The 25506-nt window shown below is 37.5% G+C and overlaps 1 protein-coding gene across 3 annotated transcripts in view; it reads right to left on the bottom strand.

The window, feature by feature from the left end:
• Nucleotides 1-25506, bottom strand: part of LOC150092634 (dyslexia-associated protein KIAA0319-like protein) — a 511769-nt gene that overhangs the window by 309411 nt on the left and 176852 nt on the right. For all 3 annotated transcript variants that reach the window (XM_090414369.1, XM_090414371.1, XM_090414370.1), the window contains one exon: nt 4028-4128. In XM_090414369.1, coding sequence (XP_090270495.1) covers nt 4028-4128 — 101 coding nt within the window. The remainder of the gene's footprint in view (nt 1-4027; nt 4129-25506) is intronic.

The raw sequence follows: 25506 nt of genomic DNA, 5'->3' as shown, positions 1-25506 counted from the left end.
AATAGTGGAGAAATCATGGGAATATAACAAAGATCTGTATTTAAGTTTTGTCGATTTGGAAAAGGCATATGACAAGGTGCCAAGAGAGAAGCTATTCAATGTGCTACAGTTATATGGTGTCAAAGGGGCATTATATCAAGCAATACTTAGTCTTTATTTGAGTTGTAAGTCAGCAGTTAGAATGGAAGGAAGTACAGGAAGATGGTTTAATGTTAATTCCGGTGTGAGACAAGGATGTACATTATCCCCTCTGTTATTCATTATTTATATGGATCATATTATGAAAAAAAGTGGTATTAAACATGATATCAAAATTGGAGATGTTAATGTCAGCTCTTTGCTTTATGCGGACAATGTTATACTTCTAAATAAATACGCTACAAGTCTGCACGATTCACTGACTAAATTGAATAACTGTTGTAATAGATATGGTATGAAGGTGAGCAATAAAAAGACAAAGACAATGAAAATAGGCAGAATCAGTGAAAATGTCAACTATATTGTGAACAGAGAATCTGTGGAACAAGTAAAACATTTCAGCTGCTTAGGCACGATTTTTAGTGAAGATGGTAAATTAAATATAGAAATAGACAACAGAATCAACAAAGCTGGTATGGTAGGAAGTCAATTGAATAAATTCATATGGAATAAGAGAGAAATTAGTCGGAACACTAAATTAGCTGTATACAAGACAGTGTTCAAACCAGTTTTAACTTATGGATCTGAGAGCTGGGTCAGAAGTAAAATGCTTGACCAAAGACTAGAGACCGCAGATATGAGAGTCCTGAGAAAGATTAGGGGGCACGAACAAATGGCATCAATGGCAATATCATATTAAAAATGAGGATATTAGGAAAGAACTTGACATTGTCAACATCCAGGAATGCGTTAGCAGAGCTAATCTCAGGTGATATGGTCACTTAAACAGAATGGGCAAGGAAAGATTAGCAAAACAAGTGTTCTCTGCCAGGTTGGCAGAAAAACCACCCAGAGGAAGACCAAGACATAGGTGTATTGATACGGTACAAAGTGCCTTAGAAGATAGAAATATAAGATCTTATAATGTTGAAGTCTTGACAAGTAACAGACTGATTTGGAGGAAAATTGTAGTAATGATGTAAATTTTTCATGTAGTACTATCATATCCTGTACACCCCTTGAGGGTACATGGCAGGAATTTGATGATGATGATGATGATGATATGGGAAATAACCTGAAAGGAAATGTTGAGCTGTTTGCTGATAATGCAAAATGAGGTAGAGAAATAGTTAATCAAGGGGACGTGGCGAGCATGCAGGACAATTTAAATAGGCTGCCGGTCGGTATGAGCAAAAGTTAATGGATATCAGTTTAATGTCGAGAAATGTAAAGTTATGTATTTTGGGATAAAGAGATTACAAGTCATGTATCACATTGGTGGCACTGCACTTCAGGAAATAGATGAAGCTAGAGAATTAGATGACATATTGCTACGGTTGCTAAGATAGCCCATAAGATCACTTGACTATTAAAGAAAATATTAAGAAGTAAAGATAAGGAGCTGTCATTCCTCTTTATAAGGGCTTGATACTCCACAGCAACATCTAGATTACTGTGCTCAAGTCTGGTCCCCTGGGTTTCTTTGGGGATGAGGAAACGGTGGAGAGGATTCAGAGGCGAGTGACCACGATGGTGAGTGGAATGTTCCCTATTAGGATAGATTGAAGGTGTGTTGATTGCAGAAGTTAGTTGACAGGAGAAAAAAAGGGGATATGATAGAAACCTTTAAGTTGCTTAAAGGATTATATAGGATAGATACAGAGGAAATATTTCAGCACTTGGCTAGAGGAACCAGAACAAGGGGTCATCCCTGGAAGTTGAATAGAGATATGGTTAATAGGGGTGTGAGGACTAATTGTTTTTTGCTTGGAGAGTTGTGAATGAGTGGAATGGGTTGCCAGAGTCAGTTGTGAGTGCTTTGTCTGTTAATAAGTTCAAGGAAAAGTATGATAGATTGTGTGGATAGATTGGGTCTCCCACAATGAGTCTTCGGACTCCATGGAGGTGCCCATATAATAATAATAATAAATGCATCTTACATCAGAACCTACACACACTAAACTGAAACAAAAGTTTCACAAAAATACATGCCCTTACTAGATATAATAAAGTAAAAACAAAAATATAAATTTAATATGAAATATGTTATTAATATTTAAATAAAACACAGAAAGAAAAAAAAAATCAAACAATAAGAAAACAGAAATCAGGACACATTTTATTTCACATGGTAAAATAAAATTTATGATATTACACCATGCAAAAAATCTACTCCTCACAGCCTTCTTCATCACATCTCTTTATACAACTTTGATGGTTGCCTTTTGTTCTTCCCATCTTAACATCCACTATTTTTATAATTCCTTCTGTATTAATCTGATAGAATCCCTTAACTAACTTGTCTCTATCATATCTCCTCTTCACCACCAACCTCTGTAATCCACTTTCTCTCAAATGCGCTTCATAACCAACACTCCAGAGTCCTGATATCAGTTTGGTTATTCGTCTTTGGACCCTATCCAGTGTTTCTATATCACAATGAATATTAGGTGACCAAATCTGAGCACAATATCCATGTGTGGTTTGACCAGTGCCCTATATAGAGGCACCACCATCGCCTTATCCCTACATGTCATTGTATTTTTTTTTATCGTAGTAGCAATATTATTATTATTATTATTAAGTGACACCTCCAGGAAGTCCAAGGACTCATCGAGGGAGGGCACCTACTCTACAGCTCTCCGTCTCCACCACTTAATAAACCAACTACAATGAACCGCAACTACACCAATGCCATCTACCACCAACCACCACCACTAGTATTTTTCACAGACAATCACAAACATCCATACCCATAGTGGGATTAGAACCCACAGCCTTTTGGCTGGAGAGTGGATATGCTAACCATTTGGCCAACCAGGCCAGCATATAATGTGCAGTCTTTGCAACACTTGCAATTTGCCCTCAGAACTTCAGCCCATTGTCTGCCATCACTCCAAGATCCTGAATCTCATCCACTTCCTGAAGTACAGTATGAAGTCTTATATCTCTGTACTCCAAAGTATAACACCTTGCATATATTAATATTCTAACTATGACCCCACTGATCTGCCCAAGCTTAAAGGTCTATTCAAATCTTCCTGCAATACTTCTAATAACTCTACCTAATTTTGCATCATCAGTAAACATTTAAATATCCCAGTCAGTCCATATGATATATAAGTAGGGCTCAAGAACAGAATCCTGAGGCATGCTGCTGGTCACCTTCCTTTTCTGCACCACCATACACAACTTGCTGGTATTTTTGAGAAAGCCAATCTTCAATCTATCTACCTAATCTGCTATCTAATACCATCTTCTTCAGCTTATATACCAACCTGTCATATGGTAAACTATCAAATGCCTTTGCAAAGTCCAAGAAAATCACTGTATATGAATCTCCCTTATCCAATACACTCGTCACATTATCATAAAATGTAAGAATATTGCAGATTTCCAACCAACATGTATAATCACAACATGCATCTCCATAGCTTATTCAGTATCAATGATGCTCTTTAGTGGGAAAGAAAGACCTGGGTTTGAATACCATCTAGGATGCAGAGAACCATTTATCAGGGCTTTTCAACTAAAGATGAGTTAGCCAGTCTCATAGGGAAGAGACAGGATTTTTCTTTCTAGAAACTCATTTTTCATCCTGCAGAACAGGCAAACTAGCCAGAAGAGCATGCACAATTTACAGATACAGCAAGCATCTGTATTGATTGCATTGACTGACAAACAGAATTAACTGACATCTCATAAGCCAATTTCTAAAAGGCAAAGTTTTATTTTGCTTGACAGGTCACTGAGCCTAACATGAAATGGAAAATAGATAAAGCACATTTTAATATCATAAAAAAAAAAAAAAAAATATGCTAGAATATATGTTCCATATCATTATTCTTGTGAAGATGTAGTTAAAGTTGAATAAACATAAGCTACTTACTTTTGATAATTTTAATGTATCAGTATTTTGATCTTGCATTGTTCCGGTTTCATCACCTTTGGGATGTGATAATAGTGTCCACTCAAATTTGTATGTTTCACCTATTTCAAAAAACAGAATCAAAATTCGTTATTATAAAAGATTCCCTTAAATTTTTACAATAGAGTAAAGAAACCTACATCCCTTGTGTGTGCATGAATGCATGCATACACTAAGAGCTTATTTTCATAATCTCTCATACTCCTCTCAGTTAATTCTATGGCCCTCAATCTCCCATATTAATAAAATGATCCAGAATGCAGGAGTTTATCCCCTCCCCCTTCCAATTACTCTTCTTCTAGAAAATTACATGCTATTGCCATTACAACATAAAGCCAAGCATGCGATCCGAAAGAGTAAATAGTGCCTGACAGCATTTGGAAAAAAATGATCCTATTTTCTAACCAAGATAAATTAACGTTTGCACTAAAAACTAAAATTTCTTACACTGATGGCACTGTAATACCTTATGAATTATGTACCACCACAATCACCATGAGTACCAGATGTCCTATTATTGCAATTTATAAACAATTACAAAGCAGCTATTTTTGCCTTTTCAGAAGCAATAAGAAAATATCATTTACATTTATGATACCTAAACCAGTGACATAATGCAAGTTATGGCAAGCTTTGGAAATGTCATAAGCTACTGGAGTCAATGAGCTTTCAGCATGTCTGGTGCTTGAGTATGGAATGGCTATAACTAGTACTACTTAAAATGACAAGCAAGTGCAGAAAGAAAAAGTGAAGCAAAAATGATACTGAAAAGTAAATAACAAAAATTTAATTAGCATATGAATGAATTACATTTAACACAAAGTATCAACTTAGTATTATGACAAAACTATAAGTAATCTCTACAGGTGATTAACAGCCAACTTAATAATACAATATTTACAGGATACTACTAATAAAGTATGTATACATAATGCATGATAGCCCACATGCCCACCGGTAGAGAAAGGAGGACTCAACTAATGTAAAAACTGATTCTACCTATGCTCATTTAGCTTAGCATTTCAGTGATTCATACTTTAATTTCACACCAGATAAAGACACAAGAGATGTGTGAACAGCTATATGACTGACTGTACAAACTCATCATAGTGTGAGTTGCAACTACTGTTGATCTTGGAAATAATGTCTAGAAATATGTGCATTTTTAAATGACTTTTCAATGTTATACATTCTGCCCTTATTGCTTGTGGGAAATCAATTCCTTCTGACATTTCATAGTATAACAGTGCTCTGTCCTGATGCTTGGCTTGCTGTTATGAAACTGAAAAACAAAATATTAGACAATTGACTGTGGGGAGAGAGAGAAGCAATCTGTCCATATGCAACAGAATCTGCATGCCTAGTTCAGTTTTATCACGGTCAGAAAGCAGTAACACAAAAAGTGAATACTAATGGAACACATGGTTCTGTGGAAATCCTTGATAGCAGGAATTCAAGACTACAATTTATGAAATCTAGTGCAGTACTAGACAATATGTGATTGCAGAAGAGAAATGGAAATTTATCTATTATTATTATTATCCAGGCCTCCATGGAGTCAAAAGACTCATCGTGGGAGGTTGTTTTTAGGAAACACAAAGTTTATCATACCACTCCTTGAACCCATTGACCGCTCTCACTCCAACCACTCTCTCAGGCAATGCATTCCAAGGTTCAACCACCCTCCATGCAAAGAAACAACTCCTCATCCTCTTGCTCACAGTTTCCTTTCATGACTTCGATGGTCTCTTGTCATCACTCCTTTCTGCTGTTCAACCAAGAGAAAGAACTCCCCAGTGTCAACCCTGTAATCACCTCTCAACAGTTTAAAAGTCTCAATCATATCACCTCTCCTTCTTCTATCCACCAAACTCTGCAGTCCACATTCCCTCAGCCGATCCTCATAACTATCATTGTACAGTCCTGAAACCATCTTTGTTATCTGCCTTTGTACCCTTTCCACAGTTAATTTATCCCCTTCAAATCCTGGGGACCAAATCTGAGAACAACAGTCCAAGTGTGGTCTGATCAGGGTCTTATACAACGGAATGATAACTGTTTTATCTCTGCAGGTCAGTGTCCTTCTCATTATTGTAGCAATCCTCTGTGTTACCTTCACCACCTTTGCAATATGTCCCCTAAATTTCAGGTTTCTATCAATCATCAATCCCAAATCTTTTGTCTCCCCTACTTCCTCCAGTATTAACTCCTCCCATAGAGTATGCAGTGTCCCATCGATGTTTCCCAAACCTCAAGACCTTACATTTTGCTGCATTAAACCGATACTCACATTCATTTGCCCATCTATCTAGCTTATTCAAATCCTCTTGTAGGGCTACTACATCTTCACTATTACTAATAATCCTTCCCAGCTTCGCATCATCTGCAAACAACTGAATATCCCCTTGCAATCCACTGACAATGTCATTGATATAAAGGTTAAACAATATAGGTCCCAGTACTGAGCTCTGTGGGACCCCACTTGTAACCCTCTGCCTCCTTGAAACTGCTCCACCATACACAACTCTCTGACACCTATCAGACAGCCAATCCTGAATCCAGTTGACCAATCTGACATCCAGACCCATCTGCTGCAACTTAAATATCAGCTTATCATGTGGCACCCTGTCAAATGCCTTCATTAAGTCTAAGAAAATGGCAGTATATGCCTTTCCCTCATCTAATGCTCTTGTAACTTTATCATAAAAGGCTAGCATATTGCTAAAACAAGAGCGCCCCTTCACAAATCCATGCTGACTCTCACAGATAACATTACCCTCATCTGCCCAATGCTGTATACGGTCTTTCACTACTTTCTCCAAGATCTTACTAACTACTGATTACACAAACTGGCCTATAATTAGACACTTCCTGTCTGCTACCACCCTTATGCAATGGCACTATCTCACTTTCCTTCCATTCCCTGGGCACTTTTGCCGAAGCCAGACTTTCATTGAAAAGCCAGGTCAAAAGCACTGTCAGTTCCCTAGCACATTCTCTCAAAACTCTTGGTGAAATACCATCCAGTCCCACAGCTTTACTGACATCCAGAGTACTCAGTATTCGAAACACACTCTCCTCCTGTACCTCTAAACCTCGAACCTGTCCTATCCCTCTAGCATTAAAACCGACTCCTCCAGGATGAAATACTCCAATAAAGTGTTCATTGAACAATTCTACTATGTCCTCTGCATCAGTCACTCTATTCCCATTTTTATCCCATAATATCATTCTTCCACAGTCATTTCTCCTCCTATTGGCCACATATCTAAAAAATTCCCTAGGATTTTCTTTGAATCTTAGGGCTAATCTCCTCTCATATTTCAGTTTCGTCTTCCTTACCATACTAGTCACTCTTCTGGCCTGTGTCTTATACTCTTCATGCATCTTCTCTTCACCTGTCTCCTTATATCTCTTCCACAGCCTCTGAAGAAATTAGCCAGCATCCATGACAGATTTAAACGGTCCAATAAGCTGGAGTCTCAGCCAATACTGTTTGCTAAGAAAGTTAAGAGAATTAGTTTTTAAACTATTGAAAAAGTGAATTTGACTCACATACCCTGCTTTCCTCAAATATAGCCATTCAATCATGTATAATCTTTCATTATAGAATCCACTGAATGCACAAAAGGCAATTCAAATGTCAGAAAACTGTGCATATACACGACACTCCTTAGTTTTCTGTTATTCCTGGTGCCCACTTTTATTGTTTATGGAGTTATGGATTCATCAAAAAAAGCCGTATATAATGAAATGAAATGAAATTTCATTAATCTAAAATAAAGTGCTGAGAAAAAGGAAGGAAGAATTAAACATAATATATAATAATATATAATGAATATAATGAACAATAATATATAATGAATGTTACAAAAATTATACAAACAAGCATTTTCATAAATGATGTATAGCAATAACACACATCATGACACAAGCATAAAGGCAAAGGATACAGGCTAAATGACCATCATTATGTAAAATACTGAAAATACTGGGATTTACAGTAACCAGTAAACAAGGTCGTCAGTCACTCTAAATCACAGACAACCAATGGTCAAAAGGGTTCATGTAACTGCAGCACCATTAGAGTATCCAATATTAACTGCAATAATTGCAGTTAATATTGGATTAATACTGCAATAATTGCAGTTAATTGCAGGACTCTTGATGCCTTGAGTGATTACTTTGAAAGATTGCTAAATGAAACAAGCACGGTGGCAGAAAATACTCAACAGGAATACAATCAAGAATATATATCAATGATTGAAGTAGAAAAAGCAATCAAAAACTTGAAATAGAGAAAGGTGGGTAGAGTAGATGGTATTTAAACAGAAATGCCAAAATATTGTGGTATAAAAGTTTTATATAAAATTTTACAATAAATCCAGTACAAGTCTGCAGGATTCCCTAACTAAACTGAATAACTACTGTCATAAGTTTGGTATGAAAATCAGCAACAAAAAGACAATGAAAATAGGTAGAAACATTGAAAACATCAACTACTTCTAAATAGAGAACTTATAGACAAGTTATATTCCCATGATTTCTCAACTATTTGTCTTTAAGTGAAAATCTGAACCTGACAACCACTATTTGGCCTGAATCCATCTTCTTCATTACCAAGCTTTCCTTCCACAATTTCTCTGCTGTTTCTCAAGTATACTTGAATAAATCTCACCAGGAGCACTCAGTAAAGAAATGCCTTTGTCCAGCAGTGGACAGAAAATGGATGAAAAGGAGAAGATGGGCACTATGAGAGCTTTACCCCAATCATCCAGAATTCATCCATCTGTCCAGACCATCTGAATCATGCAGTGAAGCCACTGTAAAACTCTTATATCTCCATATTTGAGCATTTTTGGTCTAATGTCATGTACTCCAGCTGCCTTTTTGCATTTCCCATTTTTGATAGCTTTTTCTATTTCATGTATTAATATGTATTCCTGATTGTATTACTATTGAAGCCCATCCCAGTTATACAGCTTGAATATCTCCCTTAAATATCTCCCCCTCCCATCTTTAAGGGATATAAATAACCTCCATTTTACTTAAATGAAGTGAAGCCACTAACGGACAGCAAAATTTAGAATTAAGATCCTGGATTATCCATGATGAAGAAGAAAATCAAAATTGATAATAAAAACATGAAATGGGTTATCAATTGGTGAAAAACTTAAGAAATAATGAGCATATGATTACAAAAAGTAACATTAAAGGAAAGCATTGATGAATACTAAAAAAACTGTGCATATTCCTCCCATACAGTGCATCGGTAGCTGTAAAGCTTTGTGCCAGAACTCGACAAAATATTTACAGGAATGGCTGCTGTACAAACTAAACATCATTCCAAACAATGCTTGGGTTTGATGTGTAGAGCAAAGCAGGTGAGAATGGTTAGGATAACATTGGAGAACTGTGGTATGGAGTGACAAATCATGATGTGCTTTTCAAATCAGATACATTGGTATAGCAGCTGCTAAGAATGAATCATCTCATATTAAACATGAAAGCAGTAGCATTATGGTTTGAATGTTGCTTTCTCCACTACATGTGACCCTATTCAGAATAGGACCAACTGTATTCCGGAAAAATGGAAAACACAATATTAACATTCTGGATGCAATCTGTGTTATGTCCAGTGTGTTAGTTCTAAATTCTAAGAAAATAACAGACAAGTATCAACAAAACGTACATTTTGTTGTGTGATTTAAATAAATTGGCAGTATGGGCACAGGACAATGGTTATCAATTTAATGTTGCAAAATGTAAGGCAATACACTTTTAGATGAAACGATTACATATTTTGTATCATACTAATGGTACTGGATTACAGGAAATTGATGAGGCTAAGGATCTCGGGTGATGGTGGATAGAAATTTGAAGTTCAGAGGACATATTGCAAAAGATGGCAAAATAGCTCAAAGGATTAGAGATAGTGGTGGAGAGGATTCAGAGATGAGTGGTAAAGTTGGTGACAGGTCTGTGGAATGCTACTTATGTAGATAAACTGAAGGTGTGTCGAATGCAGAGTTCAGTTGACAGGCAAAGGAGAGGGGATATGACAGAAACTAATAAGTTATTAAACAGAGTCTATAATATTGACATAAAATAAATTTTTCAGTAGATGAGGATTAGGGGTAGAACAAGGGATAATGCCTGAACATTGTGTAAAAGCATTGATAGTAAAGGTGTGTGGCCTAAGTTCTTTGCTTGTAAAGTGGTGAATGAGTAGAATGGATTTCCAGAGGTAAGTGTGAGTGCCTCAAAGGTGAATAAGTTTAAGGAGAGGCATACTGGGTGTTGTGTGAATAATGGTTAGTCTGGGTGGGTCTCCTACGATGAGTCTTTTCACTCCACAGAGATATCTGTGGATTCAAATATATAATAAATATATTTGACTAAATATATAATAAATATATTTGAATAAATAGAGATATAATAAATATGGAAATTTATTTATTTTGGGTCTAGGTGGTCCAGGAAACCAGGCAGTTTCCCACTACCTTCCTTGCAATATGGAAATAAACAACAGAATAAGCAAAGCCGATATGCCAGGAAGTCAACTGAATAAATATATGTAGAATAATAAAGAAATTTGTCAAAGCAGTAAACTAGCCATATATAAGACAGTGTTCAAATCAATTTTAACTTAAGGATCTGAGAGCCGAGTTAGAAATAAAACTCTTAATCAAACACCAGAAACTACAGACATGAGAATTCTGAGAAAGATTAGAAAACTGAACAGATGGCATAAAGTTTGATGCCATCTGTTCACTCTCCTATCGTATCTATCATATCTTTCTCAGAGTTTGATGTCAGCATTCAAGGATGTGTTACCAGAATTGATCTCAGGTGGTATGGTCACTTAAACAGAATGGGAGAGGAATGGTAAGCAAAACAAGTGTTTCTTGCTAGGATGGCAGGAAAAAGACCAAGAGGAAGACTAGAATATAGATTTATTGATGTAGTGAAGTGCCTTAGAAGACAGAAATATCGATGGGGACTCGAAAGATGTTGGTATTGATGTAACATTTAAATGTAGTACTGAGGGAGTTCTAGGATATTATGATACTGGTACATATTAGGAATTCAATAATGATGATAAAACTGAATATAGTAATGGCAGAGTAATTTCTCCACTAAGTATTCCAGAAAAAATTTATACAAGTATATTTGAGAACAGGTTAAGAAAAATTGTAAAAGAAAAATTTGAAGAACAAGAAGTTCAGTTCAAGCCAAATAGCAATTGTTAAGATTTTCAATTTCACTATAAGACAAATAGTGAAGAAATCATGGGAATAAGTTTAAGGATTTGTAATTAAGTTTTGTAAATCCTGAAAGGACATATGACAAGGTAACAAGATAAAAGCTGTTCAAATTGTTGCAATTATATGGTGGACATAGTACAGAGCAATGCATGCTTTAATAATATATCTATATATTGAGTTGGAATTAAGGAGTCAGAATTGCAGGAGACATAAGATGGTGTGATGTAAAATCAAGTGTGAAACAAGGGTGTATACATCTTCAGTTTTTTATCATCTATATTATAGATGATATTTCTTTTATAATATCATCTATATTATAAAAGAAAGTGGCATCAAATCCGACACCAGAATTGGAAATGTTAATCTCAGCTCTTTATACAAATCTTATAATCCTAAATAAATCCAGTGAAAACCAGGATTCTTTAACCTGAATAATTGATATCCCACATTTGGCATGAAAACCAGACAAAAAGACAAAGACTAAGTTCTCCATTCAGGATGTGGCTGATATTTTCAGTGTTTTCCTATCTGTTTTTATAGTCTCTGTTTGTTCATTTTTTTGGGGGGGGGGGGGGGTTTCTAATCGATGAACTGCACAGTCCAACTGAAAGAATGACAGGATATTGATCCCACTGAATAGAAAGACCCATGTTTGATTCTTGCTATGATGAGAAAAACAATTTTTTTCAATTAAAGGATTTTTTAATTAAAGAAATGAGTTTACAAATTAAAAGAAATTTGTAAACTCATCCACATGAGTTTACAAATCTCATATGGATGGTTTTATCTCCTATAAACCAATTTTTCATCATACATACAGGTAAATCATCAAGGGATATATGCACACAATTATCCCAGAAAAATAATTATTAATTGATGGAATAGTCTTGATTGTGTTGTGTGTAGATAGAGGATTAAGAAGTACGAGGGTATTCTGAAAAGTTCTCGGCCTAACAATGAAAAAACAACTTTATAATTTCAAAATTATTTTTATTTTTCAACATAATCTCCCTTAAGACTAGTACATTTATTCCAGCGATGTTCCAGCGCCTTTATCCTGTCCCTGTAGTGGTTGTTGGTAAGATCTGCAAAATATCCCCTCTACAGCTGCAATCACCTCGAAGAAAAACGCTGACCAGCGAGGAAGAGTTTTAGTTTTGGGAAGAGACAGAAGTCAGAGGGAGCCAAATCTGGGGAATAGGGTGGATGTTCCAACAATTCATAGTGCAGATCCCTTATTTGCATTGCCAAAACACCTTTGAGCAGGTGTTTCCTGATTTTCATGTCCTGATTGAAAGATGATTTTCTTTTCTTCTGCAAACCAGCTCTTTTCTCACGAATTTTTTCGTTTAGCCTGGTTAAAAGATGGGAATAATATTCCCTGGTTATTGTTTTACCTTTTTCAAGATAATTAATAAACAAAATGCCTTTAGCATCCCAAAACACCGATGCCATGACCTTTCCTCCTGATGGAACCGACTTTTGTCTTCTTCTTTGGAGTTAAACAACCAGCTTCTGTCCACTGTTTTGACTGCTGTTTGGATTCTGGTGTGTAATGGTGAATCCAAGTCTCATCCACAGTAATAAATCGGAGCACAAAATCAGTTTTATTCTTGTTAAAACGCTCCAAATACTGTTCAGAGATTTTCATGCGAGTGCATTTTTGATCTACTGTGAGCAAGCGTGGATGGAACCCAGTTTGCGCAAAGCTTTTTCATTTGCAATTCTTCATGCAAAATATATCCTACGTTCTTTTGAAATGCCTCAGCAATTTCACGCACTTTGACTTGCCGGTCATCCAATACCATATCATGCACTTGAATGATTTCTGGTGTTGTTACACTTTTTGGTTGTCCTTCACATGGATAATCTTCAAGGCTGGTACGGCCACGTTTAAACTCGGCAGCCCATTTCTTAATTGTTGAAAACGAAGGAGAAGAGTGCGCGAGTGCGTGCACACACACACACACACACAGTTTCCTATGCAATAAAAGGTATTTCTGAATCAGTTTTTTGTACTGATTTCAAATATATATATTTTAAAATTTTTTCTATCATGTGCCATTTCGGAGAAAAACCATAGGCCCTATATGAGCTACTGTTGCCTGTTGTGATGCAATCGCATTACTACATCATCCACTTAACAAGAAATGATGCAATGCATATGTAACTATTGCATAATAGGATGTAGCACTCACATTGTTCCACATTAGCCTATACAGTCTATTTGGTGTGCAAGTCTCAGATATAGCTTCTGTTGTATTCTATGCATGACAGAAAACTGCCTCGCATGTATCAATTCTAATTTGTTTTACTATGTGAGCAGGAAGTTCACTCTGAAGAAGAAGCTGAGATTAAAGTTAATTAAGGAGGTTTACAAATATTATTTCAGTTGTAAAGTAGATAATCAAGATAAAAGCTGTCCTCCACATGCGTGTTGTGCAAGTTGTGTAGTTAATCTGCAGGCTTGGATGAAAGGTATCAGATGCTGCATGCCATTTGCTGTTCCAGTGATTTGGAGAGAGACAACTAATCATTTTACAGACTATTATTTCTACCTTACAAAACATTTCCTCTGTTTCTTCAGGTGAAGAAACAGGAAATATCTGACACAAAACATGATTTTGGAATCGAAAATAATAATCCACACTTAATCACCCAAGAGGAACTGAATGATGCTGTAAGAGATCTTAATCTTACAAAGGATCATCATGCAGAACTGTTAGCATCATGGCTGCAAGGATGGAATCTCCTAGCTGAAGGAACTAAGGTCACATATTTCAGACACCACTAAAGTGTCTGAAAATCAGGTATTTCAGTGAAAGTGATATCCTGACACTTTTTGTACTAACACAGATGGGTTAATGGAGTCCTATGGCACTGAAGACATACCATCTGAGTGGAGACTGGTTATTGATTTGTCAAAATCCAGTCTGAAAGTTGTTCTTCACAATGGTGGAGGGAGGGAGCTTCTATCTATCCATCCCAATAGCCCATTCAGTTACTATGAAAGCAACATACAAAACATGAAAATAGTGCTTGGTAACATTATGATGCCTACAAGAGGAACATCTGTGCTGATCTTAAAGTCATTGCCATTTTGCTTGGGTTACAAATAGGATACAATAAGTACTGTTGCTTCCAATGTGAATGGGACAACAGGACCAGGAGTAATCATTACGTTGATAAGCAGTGGCCTTTGCATACATATTTCATGTCTGGAGAAAAGAATGTTAAACATGTACCACTTATAGAGACAGAAAAAATCTATTTGCCATGACTTCGCATTCAAACTTGGACTCATGAAAAACTTTGTGAAAGCAGTGAATCGGGAAGAAACAGGATTTCAGTATTATAAACAAATATTCCCAAAAATAAGTGATGCAAAAGTAAAGGAAGCCATTTTTTGAGCCAGAAATTAGATTGTTAATGAACGATCTTAAATTTGGACAAGTTCTAAACCAAAAGGAAGCTAATGAATGGACACATTTTAAGTTAGATGGAGAGAACTTTTTGGGCAATCCCAAATCTTCAGATTACAAATAAATCATTTCTTCTATGCTCAAAGCATATCATTACATCCCATGTAATGATATGCTTGAAAATATGCTTTCTGGACTCGCATCTAGACTTTTTCCAAAAAATCTTGGGACCATAAGTGATGAACACAGCGAGAAGTTTATGAATCTAAGATTATCTGTTAGCTGATTACGGCTGAAGGTCTGAAACGGGGAAACACCAAGTTCATCCTATAAACAGAAGGCGTTATGGCAGTCATTATAGTTGACTTTCTTTCCTCATGAATGATACTATTAATAATGTTTACATCATAAAAATGTATAGACTTGTTTCTCAAAAACAACATGGAAAAAAAAAAAATCAGCTAACACCTTTTTGTTCCCGTATAGGGAGTAGGCGAGGCCATTTTAGCCCTATCTAACTTTTTGGAGACTGAGTGACAGTTCAATCTCGACTGGTATACCCAATCAGAGATAGCAGGCCCAAGGCTATCACAAATTAAGCAGCACGCAGTGAAGAGAGGGCTCAACAAGTGCTGCCATCTCGTGGTCACTAACACAATATTTTTAATGTCTGAAATAGTGTGTGTTCTACAGTCGATTTTCTTGAGTTTACAGGATGAAAAACCCGAGTTTCCGGAAGAAAAAACCCGCTTGCCCATGCGAGAAATCGACAAACTTGGGAACCGGTCAAAAAAACTACACGTGATAGGAAAAAAGTTAAAAACGTATTTGAAATAAGCATGAGAAATTAAGTATCATACACAGCCGGAAAGGAAATAAAAAAAAGTTAAAATGTATTATTATTACAGGTTACATAATGGAGTCCTAAGATTCATCTGGGGGGGGGGGGGGCCCTAAGCATCATGCCAAGCACTATCCAACATTACACATTTGTACAGTATCTATCATACTTTACCTTGAAATGATTCACAGTCATGGCACCCACAAACAGACTGGCAACCTATTCCACTCATTCACCACTCTACAAGCAAAAAAATCTAGTTCTAACACACTTGCTAAATTTCCAAAGATGGCCCCTAGTTCTCCCATCACCAAACCAATTCTGAAATCTTTCTCCTGTATTAATATTTTAAAAACCTTTCAGTAATTTGTATGTCTCCATCATATATCACCTCTATTCTGCTTGTCAACCAATTACTGTAAGCACAAATCTTCAATCTGTCCTCATAAGGTTCATTCTGTAGACCTGATACCATCTTGTTCACTTACCTCTGGATCCTCTCTGCCTCATCCTCAAGAAACTACAGGCAACCAGATCTGCATGCAATAGTCAAGATGGAGTCTTACCAAGGGATATAATAACCTGTTTGTCTCTGCTCATCAGGGTATTCTTCAATAACCAAGTAATCCAATGAGCTGCTTTAGCCACTTTTACAATATACCTATACACCCCTTAAGGGTACATGGCAGGAATTTGATGATGATGACAATATGCCCTCTAAACTTTAACTCCATATCCACTACACTCCCAAATCTCTGCCTTCATCAATTTCCTGGAGTACATTCCCACGAATGTGGTACACAGCTGGTAATCTTTTCACTTCAAAATGCATACCTTACACCTTGCCACATTAAACTGACATTCATTCTCCTTTGCACAGACTGCCAGTCTATCCAAATTGTCCTGCAAAATTTTAACATCATCTCTTTAATTAACTATTGCCCTGCCGCAATTATGCATTCATCAGCAAACAACTGAATAGTTCCCTCTCAGATCCCCTCCTATATAAGGTGATGGGTTAAGAAAATAATAATAGGGGATTCAATGATTCATAGAATAAAAACCGGAGATGTCTTTAAAGAATGTTGGCTGGAAGGTACAGTCGAGTGTGTAACTAGAGCTGTAAAGAGAGGTGATAGTGTAGATGAAATGATTTTAATGGTTGGGACAAATGATTTGGGAAGCAGCGTTAATCGTGTGGCAAGTGATTTAAGGGAGATGTTAGAGATAGCTAGGTTTAAAAGTAAGAGTGTTAGGATTGTCAATGTGCTGCCCAGATATGATAGTCGAGAAATGAGAAGGAGGGCATTGATGATGAATGAAATGTTAGCTAGGATGTGTAGGAAAAGAGGGGTGGAATGTGTGGATATATGGGAGGAGTTTTATGGGAGAAAAGAATTATATGCCAAAGATGGTCTGCATTTGAATAAGTATGTGAGTAAGCTTTTACAGAAGTTACTGCTTAATGAACATATGGGGGTTTTAGACCAGGGAAATGAGAGTTATTAGAAGGGGAGGTTGCGAGGATGGTTGTCAGAAATAATGGCAGGAAAGTAGTTAGCTGTAAATAGTACTAAGGTCAATAATAACTGTGATATGGGGAATCATTGTACTCAGAATTTTAACAGCATTCAGAGTGGGCTAATTCGCACACCGTGTGATTATGGGGGGAAAGGAGTATTGCAGTTTATGTATACTAATGCCCGAAGTATTCGGAATAAGTATGATGAATTTTTGTCATTACTTAGTTCTACTTGGCCAAAAATTATAGGAATTAATGAGACTTAATTAACTAAGAATGATTTAGTCATAGGGATCAAATGTAAGGGATATAGTATCTTCAGAAAGGATAGAGAGAACAGAATCGGAGGAGGAGTTTTACTAATGATAGACAAAGTGTTAAAGCCAAAAATGGTAGAAGTACCTCAAGGTGACAGGCATGTAAAGGGTAGTTCATCTGAGGCTTTTTGGTGTGAGATAGAAATCAACAAAATGAAATATGTAATTGGTTGCTGCTATAATCTAAGAGGTATAAGGGAGAATGTAGATGGTATGCATTGGCAAATTAGTACAATGAGTGGAGGACGTGTAATTATTATGGGCGATTTTAACTATGGGACATAGATTGGGAGAAAGAATGGGCTCAAAGAACAAAGGAATTAATTTAGATACACTGTCTCCATTTGGGGAAAGTGATCATGTGGTCTTAACTTGGGAGATTGTATTATGTGCTAAGAAGGGTCATCAATATTCTGCTAAGAAGGGTCATCATCATCAAATTCCTGCCATGTACCCTCAAGTACAGGATATGATAGTACTACATGAAAAATTTACATCATTACTAACTTCCTATCTACAATTTTCCTCCAAATCAGTCTGTTACTTGTCAAGACTCCAACATTATCAGATCTTATATTTCTATCGTCTAAGGCACTTTGTACCGTATCAATCCACCTATATCTCGGTCTTCCTCTGGGTCGTTTTCCTGCCAACCTGGCAGAGAACACTTGTTTTGCTAATCTTTCCTCGTCCATTCTGTTTAAATGACCATACCACCTGAGATTAGCTCTGCTAACACATTCCTGGATGCTGACAATGTCAAGTTCTTTCCTAATATCCTCATTTTTAATATGATATTGCCATTGATGCCATCTGATCCAGCCTATAATCTTTCTCAGGACTCTCATATCTGCGGTCTCTAGTCTTTGGTCAAGTGTTTTACTTCTGACCCAGCTCTCAGATCCATAAGTTAAAACTGGTTTGAACACTGTCTTGTATACAGTTAATTTAGTGTTCCAACTAATAAGAAGGGTTATATGTGGAATTACAAGGCTGGTGATTATGACAAGCTGAGAAGTCAGCTTTCAAAAGTGCTATGGCATGAGAATTTAAAGGGGAGAGATGTTGATGGTGAATGGGAGATTATCAAGGAGTATTTAATGAAAGCTGTATCTGACTGTATTCTCAGAGTCAGGAGGAGGAGGAGGAGGAATCAGGTAGAAGTAAGATGGATGAATAATATTATTAAGCAAGAGTTGCCGATAAAGAGAAAGTTGTGGTATAAGTATATGATGAGCATTCCCATGAGCACTAAAAGATACGGGCAAGAAGGGTAACCTGCATGGTAAGGAAGGTCAAAGCTAACTATGAGAGAAAGATAGCTGATGAGTCCAAAAAAAAATCCTAAGGAGTTCTTTTGCTACGTGGCAAGTAAAAGGAGGAATAACTTTGGAAGAATGACTTTAAAAAGTTTGATGGTAAGGAAATTACAGAAGCTAATCAAATAGTTGAGTTGCTTAGTGATCATTTTGCAAAAGTGTACCATCTTGGGTGTGATATTGCAGTGCCAAATGTGTCATTGACTGATGAGAATCTAGTGATAGAAGAATTTGAAGTGCTTAGTATATTACAGAACCTTAATGCTAACACTGCCATTGGGTTAGATGGCATATCGGCCCATGTTTTAAGGGAATGTGCAAGAGAATTAGCAAATCCCCTAACTTGACTGTTTAATTTTAAGCATCAGTTCTGGTAAACTCCCAACTGAGTGGAAAATTATTCACTACATAAGGGGGGGATCCAGGACTGAGGTAGCAAATTATAGACCAATCAGTATATTGGAACTGGTGATTAAGGTTCTGGAGAAATTGATAAAAATTATAATTCAGGACTGGGTGGACAGCAATATGATACTTTATAAGGGGAAACATGATTTTGTGAAGGGTAGATCTTGCCTTAGCAATTTACTTAATTTTTATAATGAAGTAACAATGGAATCGGATAAAGGAAATCCTTTTTCAGTGATCCTGCTGAATTTTGCAAAGCATTCGACAAGATTCCGCATGGAACTCTGTTGCATAAATTGGAGCAAATGGGTATGGATCTGAGGTTAGTGATTTGGATTAGAGGGTGGCTAGTAGATAGATATCAAAGAGTGGTTTATGGTGGAGCGGAGTCCAGTAGAAGGCAGGTGACTAGTGGTGTGCCTCAGGGCTCGGTGCTTGGTCCTCTATTATTTAATTTGTACATCAATGATATTGGGAATACTTTGAAAGGAGATATCCACTTATTTGCTGATGATGCAAAACTGGGAAGTGCAATAGTTAATTCAGATGATGTGGATATCTTGCAGGATGACTTAAATAGAATGATAGTTTGGGCTAAACTAAATGGCTGCCAGTTTAATGTGGCCAAGTGTAAGGATGATGAGAATTCACTTCAGAAGGATGAGATCACATGCTGTTTACTATATTAATGGAACTGAACTGCAAGAAGTTGATGAGGCTAGGGACTTGGGAGTTATTGTGGACAGAGAACTTAAGTTTCGAGGGCATATTGCAAAGGTTGCCAAAACTTCACATCAGATTACGTGGTTATTGAAGAACACACTGGCAAGCAGGGATAAGGAAATGATTGTCCCACTTTATAAGGCATTAATAAGACCTCATTTGGATTATTGTGCACAGATCTGGTCACCTGGATTTCTTGGTGATGTGGAATTGGTGGAGAGGATTCAGAGGCGGGTAGAAAATTGTTGCAGGCGTGTGGGATGTCTCCTACGAGGATAGATTTGAATCTGTGGTCTTCAAAAACAAGTCGATAGACGTAGGAGAGAAGATATGATAGGGGCAATAAATTATTAAAAGAGTTTTATAGGATTGATACTGATAAGACCAGTGCAGGAAGGGAGAGAACGAGGGATCATCCCTGGAGATTGTGTAAGAGTGTGGTTAACAAGAGTGTTGTGTTAGGACTAGATTTTTTGCTTGGAGGGTTGTAAATGGGTGGAATGTGTTGCCAGAGGTGGTTGTGAATGCTTCATCTGTCAATGAGTTTAAGGGAAAGTATAAGAGGTATTGTGTGAATAACAGTTAGTATGTCAATGTTGGGTCAGCCAAGATGAGTCTTTGATTCCATGGAGGCACCTTATATATAATAATAATAATATCATTAATGAACATATTAATTAGTAGTGGACCAAGAACAAAGCCTTTTAGCACATGAGCAGTCACAGGCCTTCTACTGCATTCTTCTCCCAAATAAACCACCCTCTGATATCTCTCCATCAACCACCCTCTTATCCACCTCACGAACCCTGTATCCATCGCCATGTGCTGCAGTTTATTGATTAGAATGTGGTATCCTGTCAAAGACTTTTGCAAAGTCCAGCGGCATCACTGTAAATCCGTTACCTTTATCCATCTCAGCTGTCACAGTATTATAAAACATGGACAACTTACTGAGGCACCCACCCTCCACAAAACCACGTTGACCCTTATACAGCATCTTATTTCTGTCTCTCTATGCCTGTATTTTGCTCTTGACCAACTTTTTCAGTACCTTGACAACAATGCCTGATATGCTAAATTCATCAGTAATTTGCTACATCAGTCTTGGAGAGTCCTTTATGCAATGGAGCTATTTTCCTCTCTTTCCATCCCCCTTGAGACTAACCAAGGGGGATGGAAAGAGAGGAAAATAGCTAAGGCACCAACAATTTCCTAGCACCTTCACATAAAACTTCATCTAGTATATCATCTAATCCCATAGCTCTATTCACATGAAGGTTCTGTAATATGCAATGCACTTCCATTTCATTTACCTATATATCAGTTCCCGTATAAGTCTTTGCTTCTCTCTTTCTCTCTCGTTACTGCTATATCATCCACCTGGATGATATACTCTTTCAAAGTGTTCACTTAGTAATTCTACTATTTCAACTAATTCGGTTATCTTTCTGCCATCGGCATTCATTAAAATCATTCTACCGTAAGCATTTGTCCTTTTACTTGCAACATATCGAAAGAACTCTTTGGCGTTATCTTTGGCCTGCACTGCTAATTTCCTTTCATACTCTGCTTTTGCCATTCTTACCACACTAGTTACCCTTTTTTCCTGTGCTTGGTACTGCTCATGTGCCTGCATGTCACCTTTCTCCTTGAATTCCCTCCACAATTTTTTCTTATTGTAGCTCTAGGTTAATGATGGTATTTCATCCATTTAACTCCCACTTGATTTTTTTTTTGTTTATTATTATTATTATTGTTCCAGGCAACTCCAAGGAGTCGACAGACTCATCGAGGGAGGCCCTAACATCATGTCAAGAACAACTATTCGACATTCACACAGTATCTATCATACCTTGCCTTGAACTCATTCATGATCGCAGCACCCACAACAGACTCTGGAAGCTTATTCCACTCATTCACTACTCTCCAAGTAAAAAACCTAGCTCTAACACCCTTGTCAACCACGCTCTTGCCCAGCTTCCATTCATGGCCCCTAGTCCTTCCACCACCAGTCATATTTTCAAAAAAATATCTTCTGGATCAATCTTATAGAAACCCTTCAGTAATTTGAATGTCTCAATCATATCACCCCTCCTTCACCTATCGACCAATTTCTGCAACCCACAAATCTTCAACCTATTCTCATAAGGTTCATTCCACAGACCTGCTATCATCTTGGTCACTCGTCTCTGGATCCTCTCCACTTCCTCCCCATCATGAAGAAACCCTGGAGCCCATAACTGGGCACAGTAGTCCAGATGGGGTCTTATCAAGGCTCGATACAGAGGAACAACAACTTGTTTGTCTCTGCATTTTAAAGTATTTTTCAGAAGCCAAGTGATTTGGTGAGCTATTTTAGTCACTTTTGCATGGTGCCCCCTTAAACTTCAATTCCCTATCCACCAACACTCACAAATCCCTGGCCTCATCAATCTCCTGGAGTACGGTTCCACCAATGCGATATACTGCTGCTATTCTTTTCACCCCAAAGTGCATAACCTTACACTTTAGTGCATTAAATTGACATCCATTTTTTCTAGCCCAGTCCTCCAAACTATCCAAATCATCCTGTAAAATTTTGACATCCTGTGCACTCATAATTGCTCTACCCAACTTTGCATCATCAGCAAACAAGTGAACACTTCCTCTCAAATCCTTTCCTATATCATTGATGAACAAATTGAAAAGCAGTGGTCCAAGAACAGAGCCCTGTGGCACTCCACAAGTCACAAGCCGTCTTTTAGACTCCACTCCTGAATAAACCACTCTCTGGTATCTCTCCTTCAACCACCCTCCTATCCATCTCACCAACCCTATATCTATCCCCATCTGCTCCAGTTTACTGATTAGGGTTCTATGTGGTATCCTATCAAAAGCCTTGGCAAGGTCCAGTAGTATCACTGTAAACCCATTACCCTTATCCAGTTCAGCCGTCACTGTGTTATAAAACGTGAGCAAATTACTGAGGCATGATCTACCCTTCACAAAACCATGTTGTCCCCCATACAATATCCCATTTTCATCTATCCAATCCTGTATTCTTTTCTTGACTAATTTCTCTAAGATCTTGACAATGATTCCTGATATGCTAATCGGTCGGTAATTTACAACAGCAGTCTTGGAACCACCTTTATGCAGTGGAACTATATTCTCCTCTTTCCACCCCCTCGGGACTAACCCAGACCCGAGACTCAAATTAAACAAAATGGTCAAGGGTACTGACAATTCTTTAGCTGCTTCTCGTACAACACGAGCTGGTATACCATCCAATCCCACAGATGTATTGACAATGAGGTTATGCAATAGACTACTCACCTCCACTTCATTCACCACAATTACCGTATAATCTACTGGTACATTTGTTTCTGCAATGTCACCACCTGGATGATATATTCTTGTAAAGTGCTCACTCAGTAACTCAACTATATCAACTGATTCAATTACCTCCCTACCATCGGCATTCTTTAAAATCATTCTGCCATGTACATTTTTCCTTTTACTTGCTACATATCTAAAAAACTGTTTAGGATTCTCTTTAGCCTGCATGGCCAATGTTCTTTCGTAATCCTTTTTTGCTTTTCTTACCACACTCGTTACCCTTCTGGCCTGCGCTTTATACCATTAGTGTGCCTGCCAGTCACCTTTCTCCTTAAATTCCCTCCATAGTTGTTTCTTTTTTTGCAGCTCAAGCTTAATGGTGTTATTCATCCATTTAACCCCTAGTTGATTTATTATTCAGACTCTAGGTATACAGTCAACCATTGCTTCATGCAAACACTTCCTAACTACCTCCCATGCACTATCGACTTCTAGTCCTTGCCGTTGTACATGCCATTGCACCGAACCAATCAAACTCCTAAGCTTGTCATACTTTCCAGCCCGATAATTCCACGTGTACTCTGTCTTAATCGAAAATTCTACACCTTTAGCCACCTCCCAAGTCAAGACCCTATGATCACTCTCACCAATTGGTGGCAATGTGGTCATATGTGTTACAGCCAAATCCTCAGATGTAATTACTAGGTTAAGCACTCTCTGACCCCTAGTATTTTCCATTACATGCTGTCACAGATAGTTATCCCTTAATAACTGCATAAAATCTAATTCCTTCCTCCCGTGTGTCCACTCCTCACTCCAATCAATGCGACCATAGTTGAAATCTCCCATAATAATCACCCTCCTTCCACTCATTTCTTCTATTTGCTTGTGCATACTGTCACCACAATCTTTTCCATCACCTGGTCTATAGCAGCACCCAATTGTATATTTAGTTCTGCTAGCCACAATCTCACACCAAATGTCCTCAAATGTGCTCTTTTTTCTATCCTGCAATTCAACTTCTATTCTCCTTGGCTGCAGCTCATCAGCTATCATCAACAATACTCCTCCTCCATTTTATTCTCCCTGTCATTCCTGAACACACTATACCCATCACATTCAATCCCACTAGCTATATCATCTACAGTCAGCCATGTTTCACTAATACCTATAACCTGTGGTCTGGAAGTGCCAACCATGGCCAAAAACTCTTCCTTCTTGTTCCTAATACTCCTAGTATTAGTGTACATGAATTTAAGACCCCCATTAGCCCCAACCCTACCTTGATGCCTTATATTAACCATCCCACTCTGATTTATTGTCCTTATTTGCTCGGGCATATTATATTCATTCTTACATTCAACTGCCTCCCTAAGGACTGTATATCTACTCCCCCCCCCCCCCCAGTAATAAATCTAGTTTCCCTGAATTTGCACATCCACCACATTCAGCAACACTTTCTCAAGTCTTCTTACACCGTAACCATTCAAATGCAAGCCATCCATCTTATATAGATCCTTTCGCCCATCGAACTCACTCCACGCGTCCACAAATTCCACACCACTCGTCATACATAACCCACGCATAAAGTCATTCGCAATTATGGCCCTCCTTTTAAACATTTCACTGTCATATCATGGCAAAAGACTAATCATTCTAACTCTCTCACTCTTTTCTTTTGCTACCTCAAACAATTCATTCAGGTCTTCTATCATTTCCATTTTGTCTCCTTTCAAATCATTCGTACCTGCCACAACAATCATTTCTTTCACCCTTTCCTTTTGCCCTCTAATAGACTCGGTTACATCCTTTATGGTCACACCAGGTTGGTACGATTTTGTCAAATCCTCTACTATCACACCTCGCACTAACAAGTCTCCATACAGCACTCTATCCTTCATTTTGTTCATGTTCACACTCATACGTCTATTTTTTCCTGTCATACTTTTTATTATTGGCTGGTTCATTCAGTCGACATTTATTCTCCTGATTCTAGGTATACAGTCTATTATTTCCTCAAACACACTTACTGTGCACTATCAACACTCACCCCTTGCAGTTTCACATGCCATGGCACTGATCCAAGCAATCTCCTAAATTTGTCATACTTACCAACCTAGTAATTCCACGTATATCTCATTACGAATACATCACGAAAAGAAAGGATCCACACATATCTCCTTTTAACTGAAAATTCCAGATTCAGCCACCTGTCATGTTAAGATCATATGATCATTCTCACTAATTGGTGGCAATGTAGTCATATTGGTTATAGACAAATTCCTCTGACTCAATTATTATA

This window comes from Typopeltis vanoorti, chromosome 25 (genome assembly GCF_054136105.1).
Source record: "Typopeltis vanoorti isolate ZY-2024b chromosome 25, IOZ_Tvanoo_1.0, whole genome shotgun sequence".
In the NCBI taxonomy this organism is placed as follows: domain Eukaryota; kingdom Metazoa; phylum Arthropoda; class Arachnida; order Uropygi; family Thelyphonidae; genus Typopeltis; species Typopeltis vanoorti.
The sequence above is the reverse complement of the archived record's forward strand: the minus strand, read 5'-3'. Positions and strand labels throughout refer to the sequence as shown.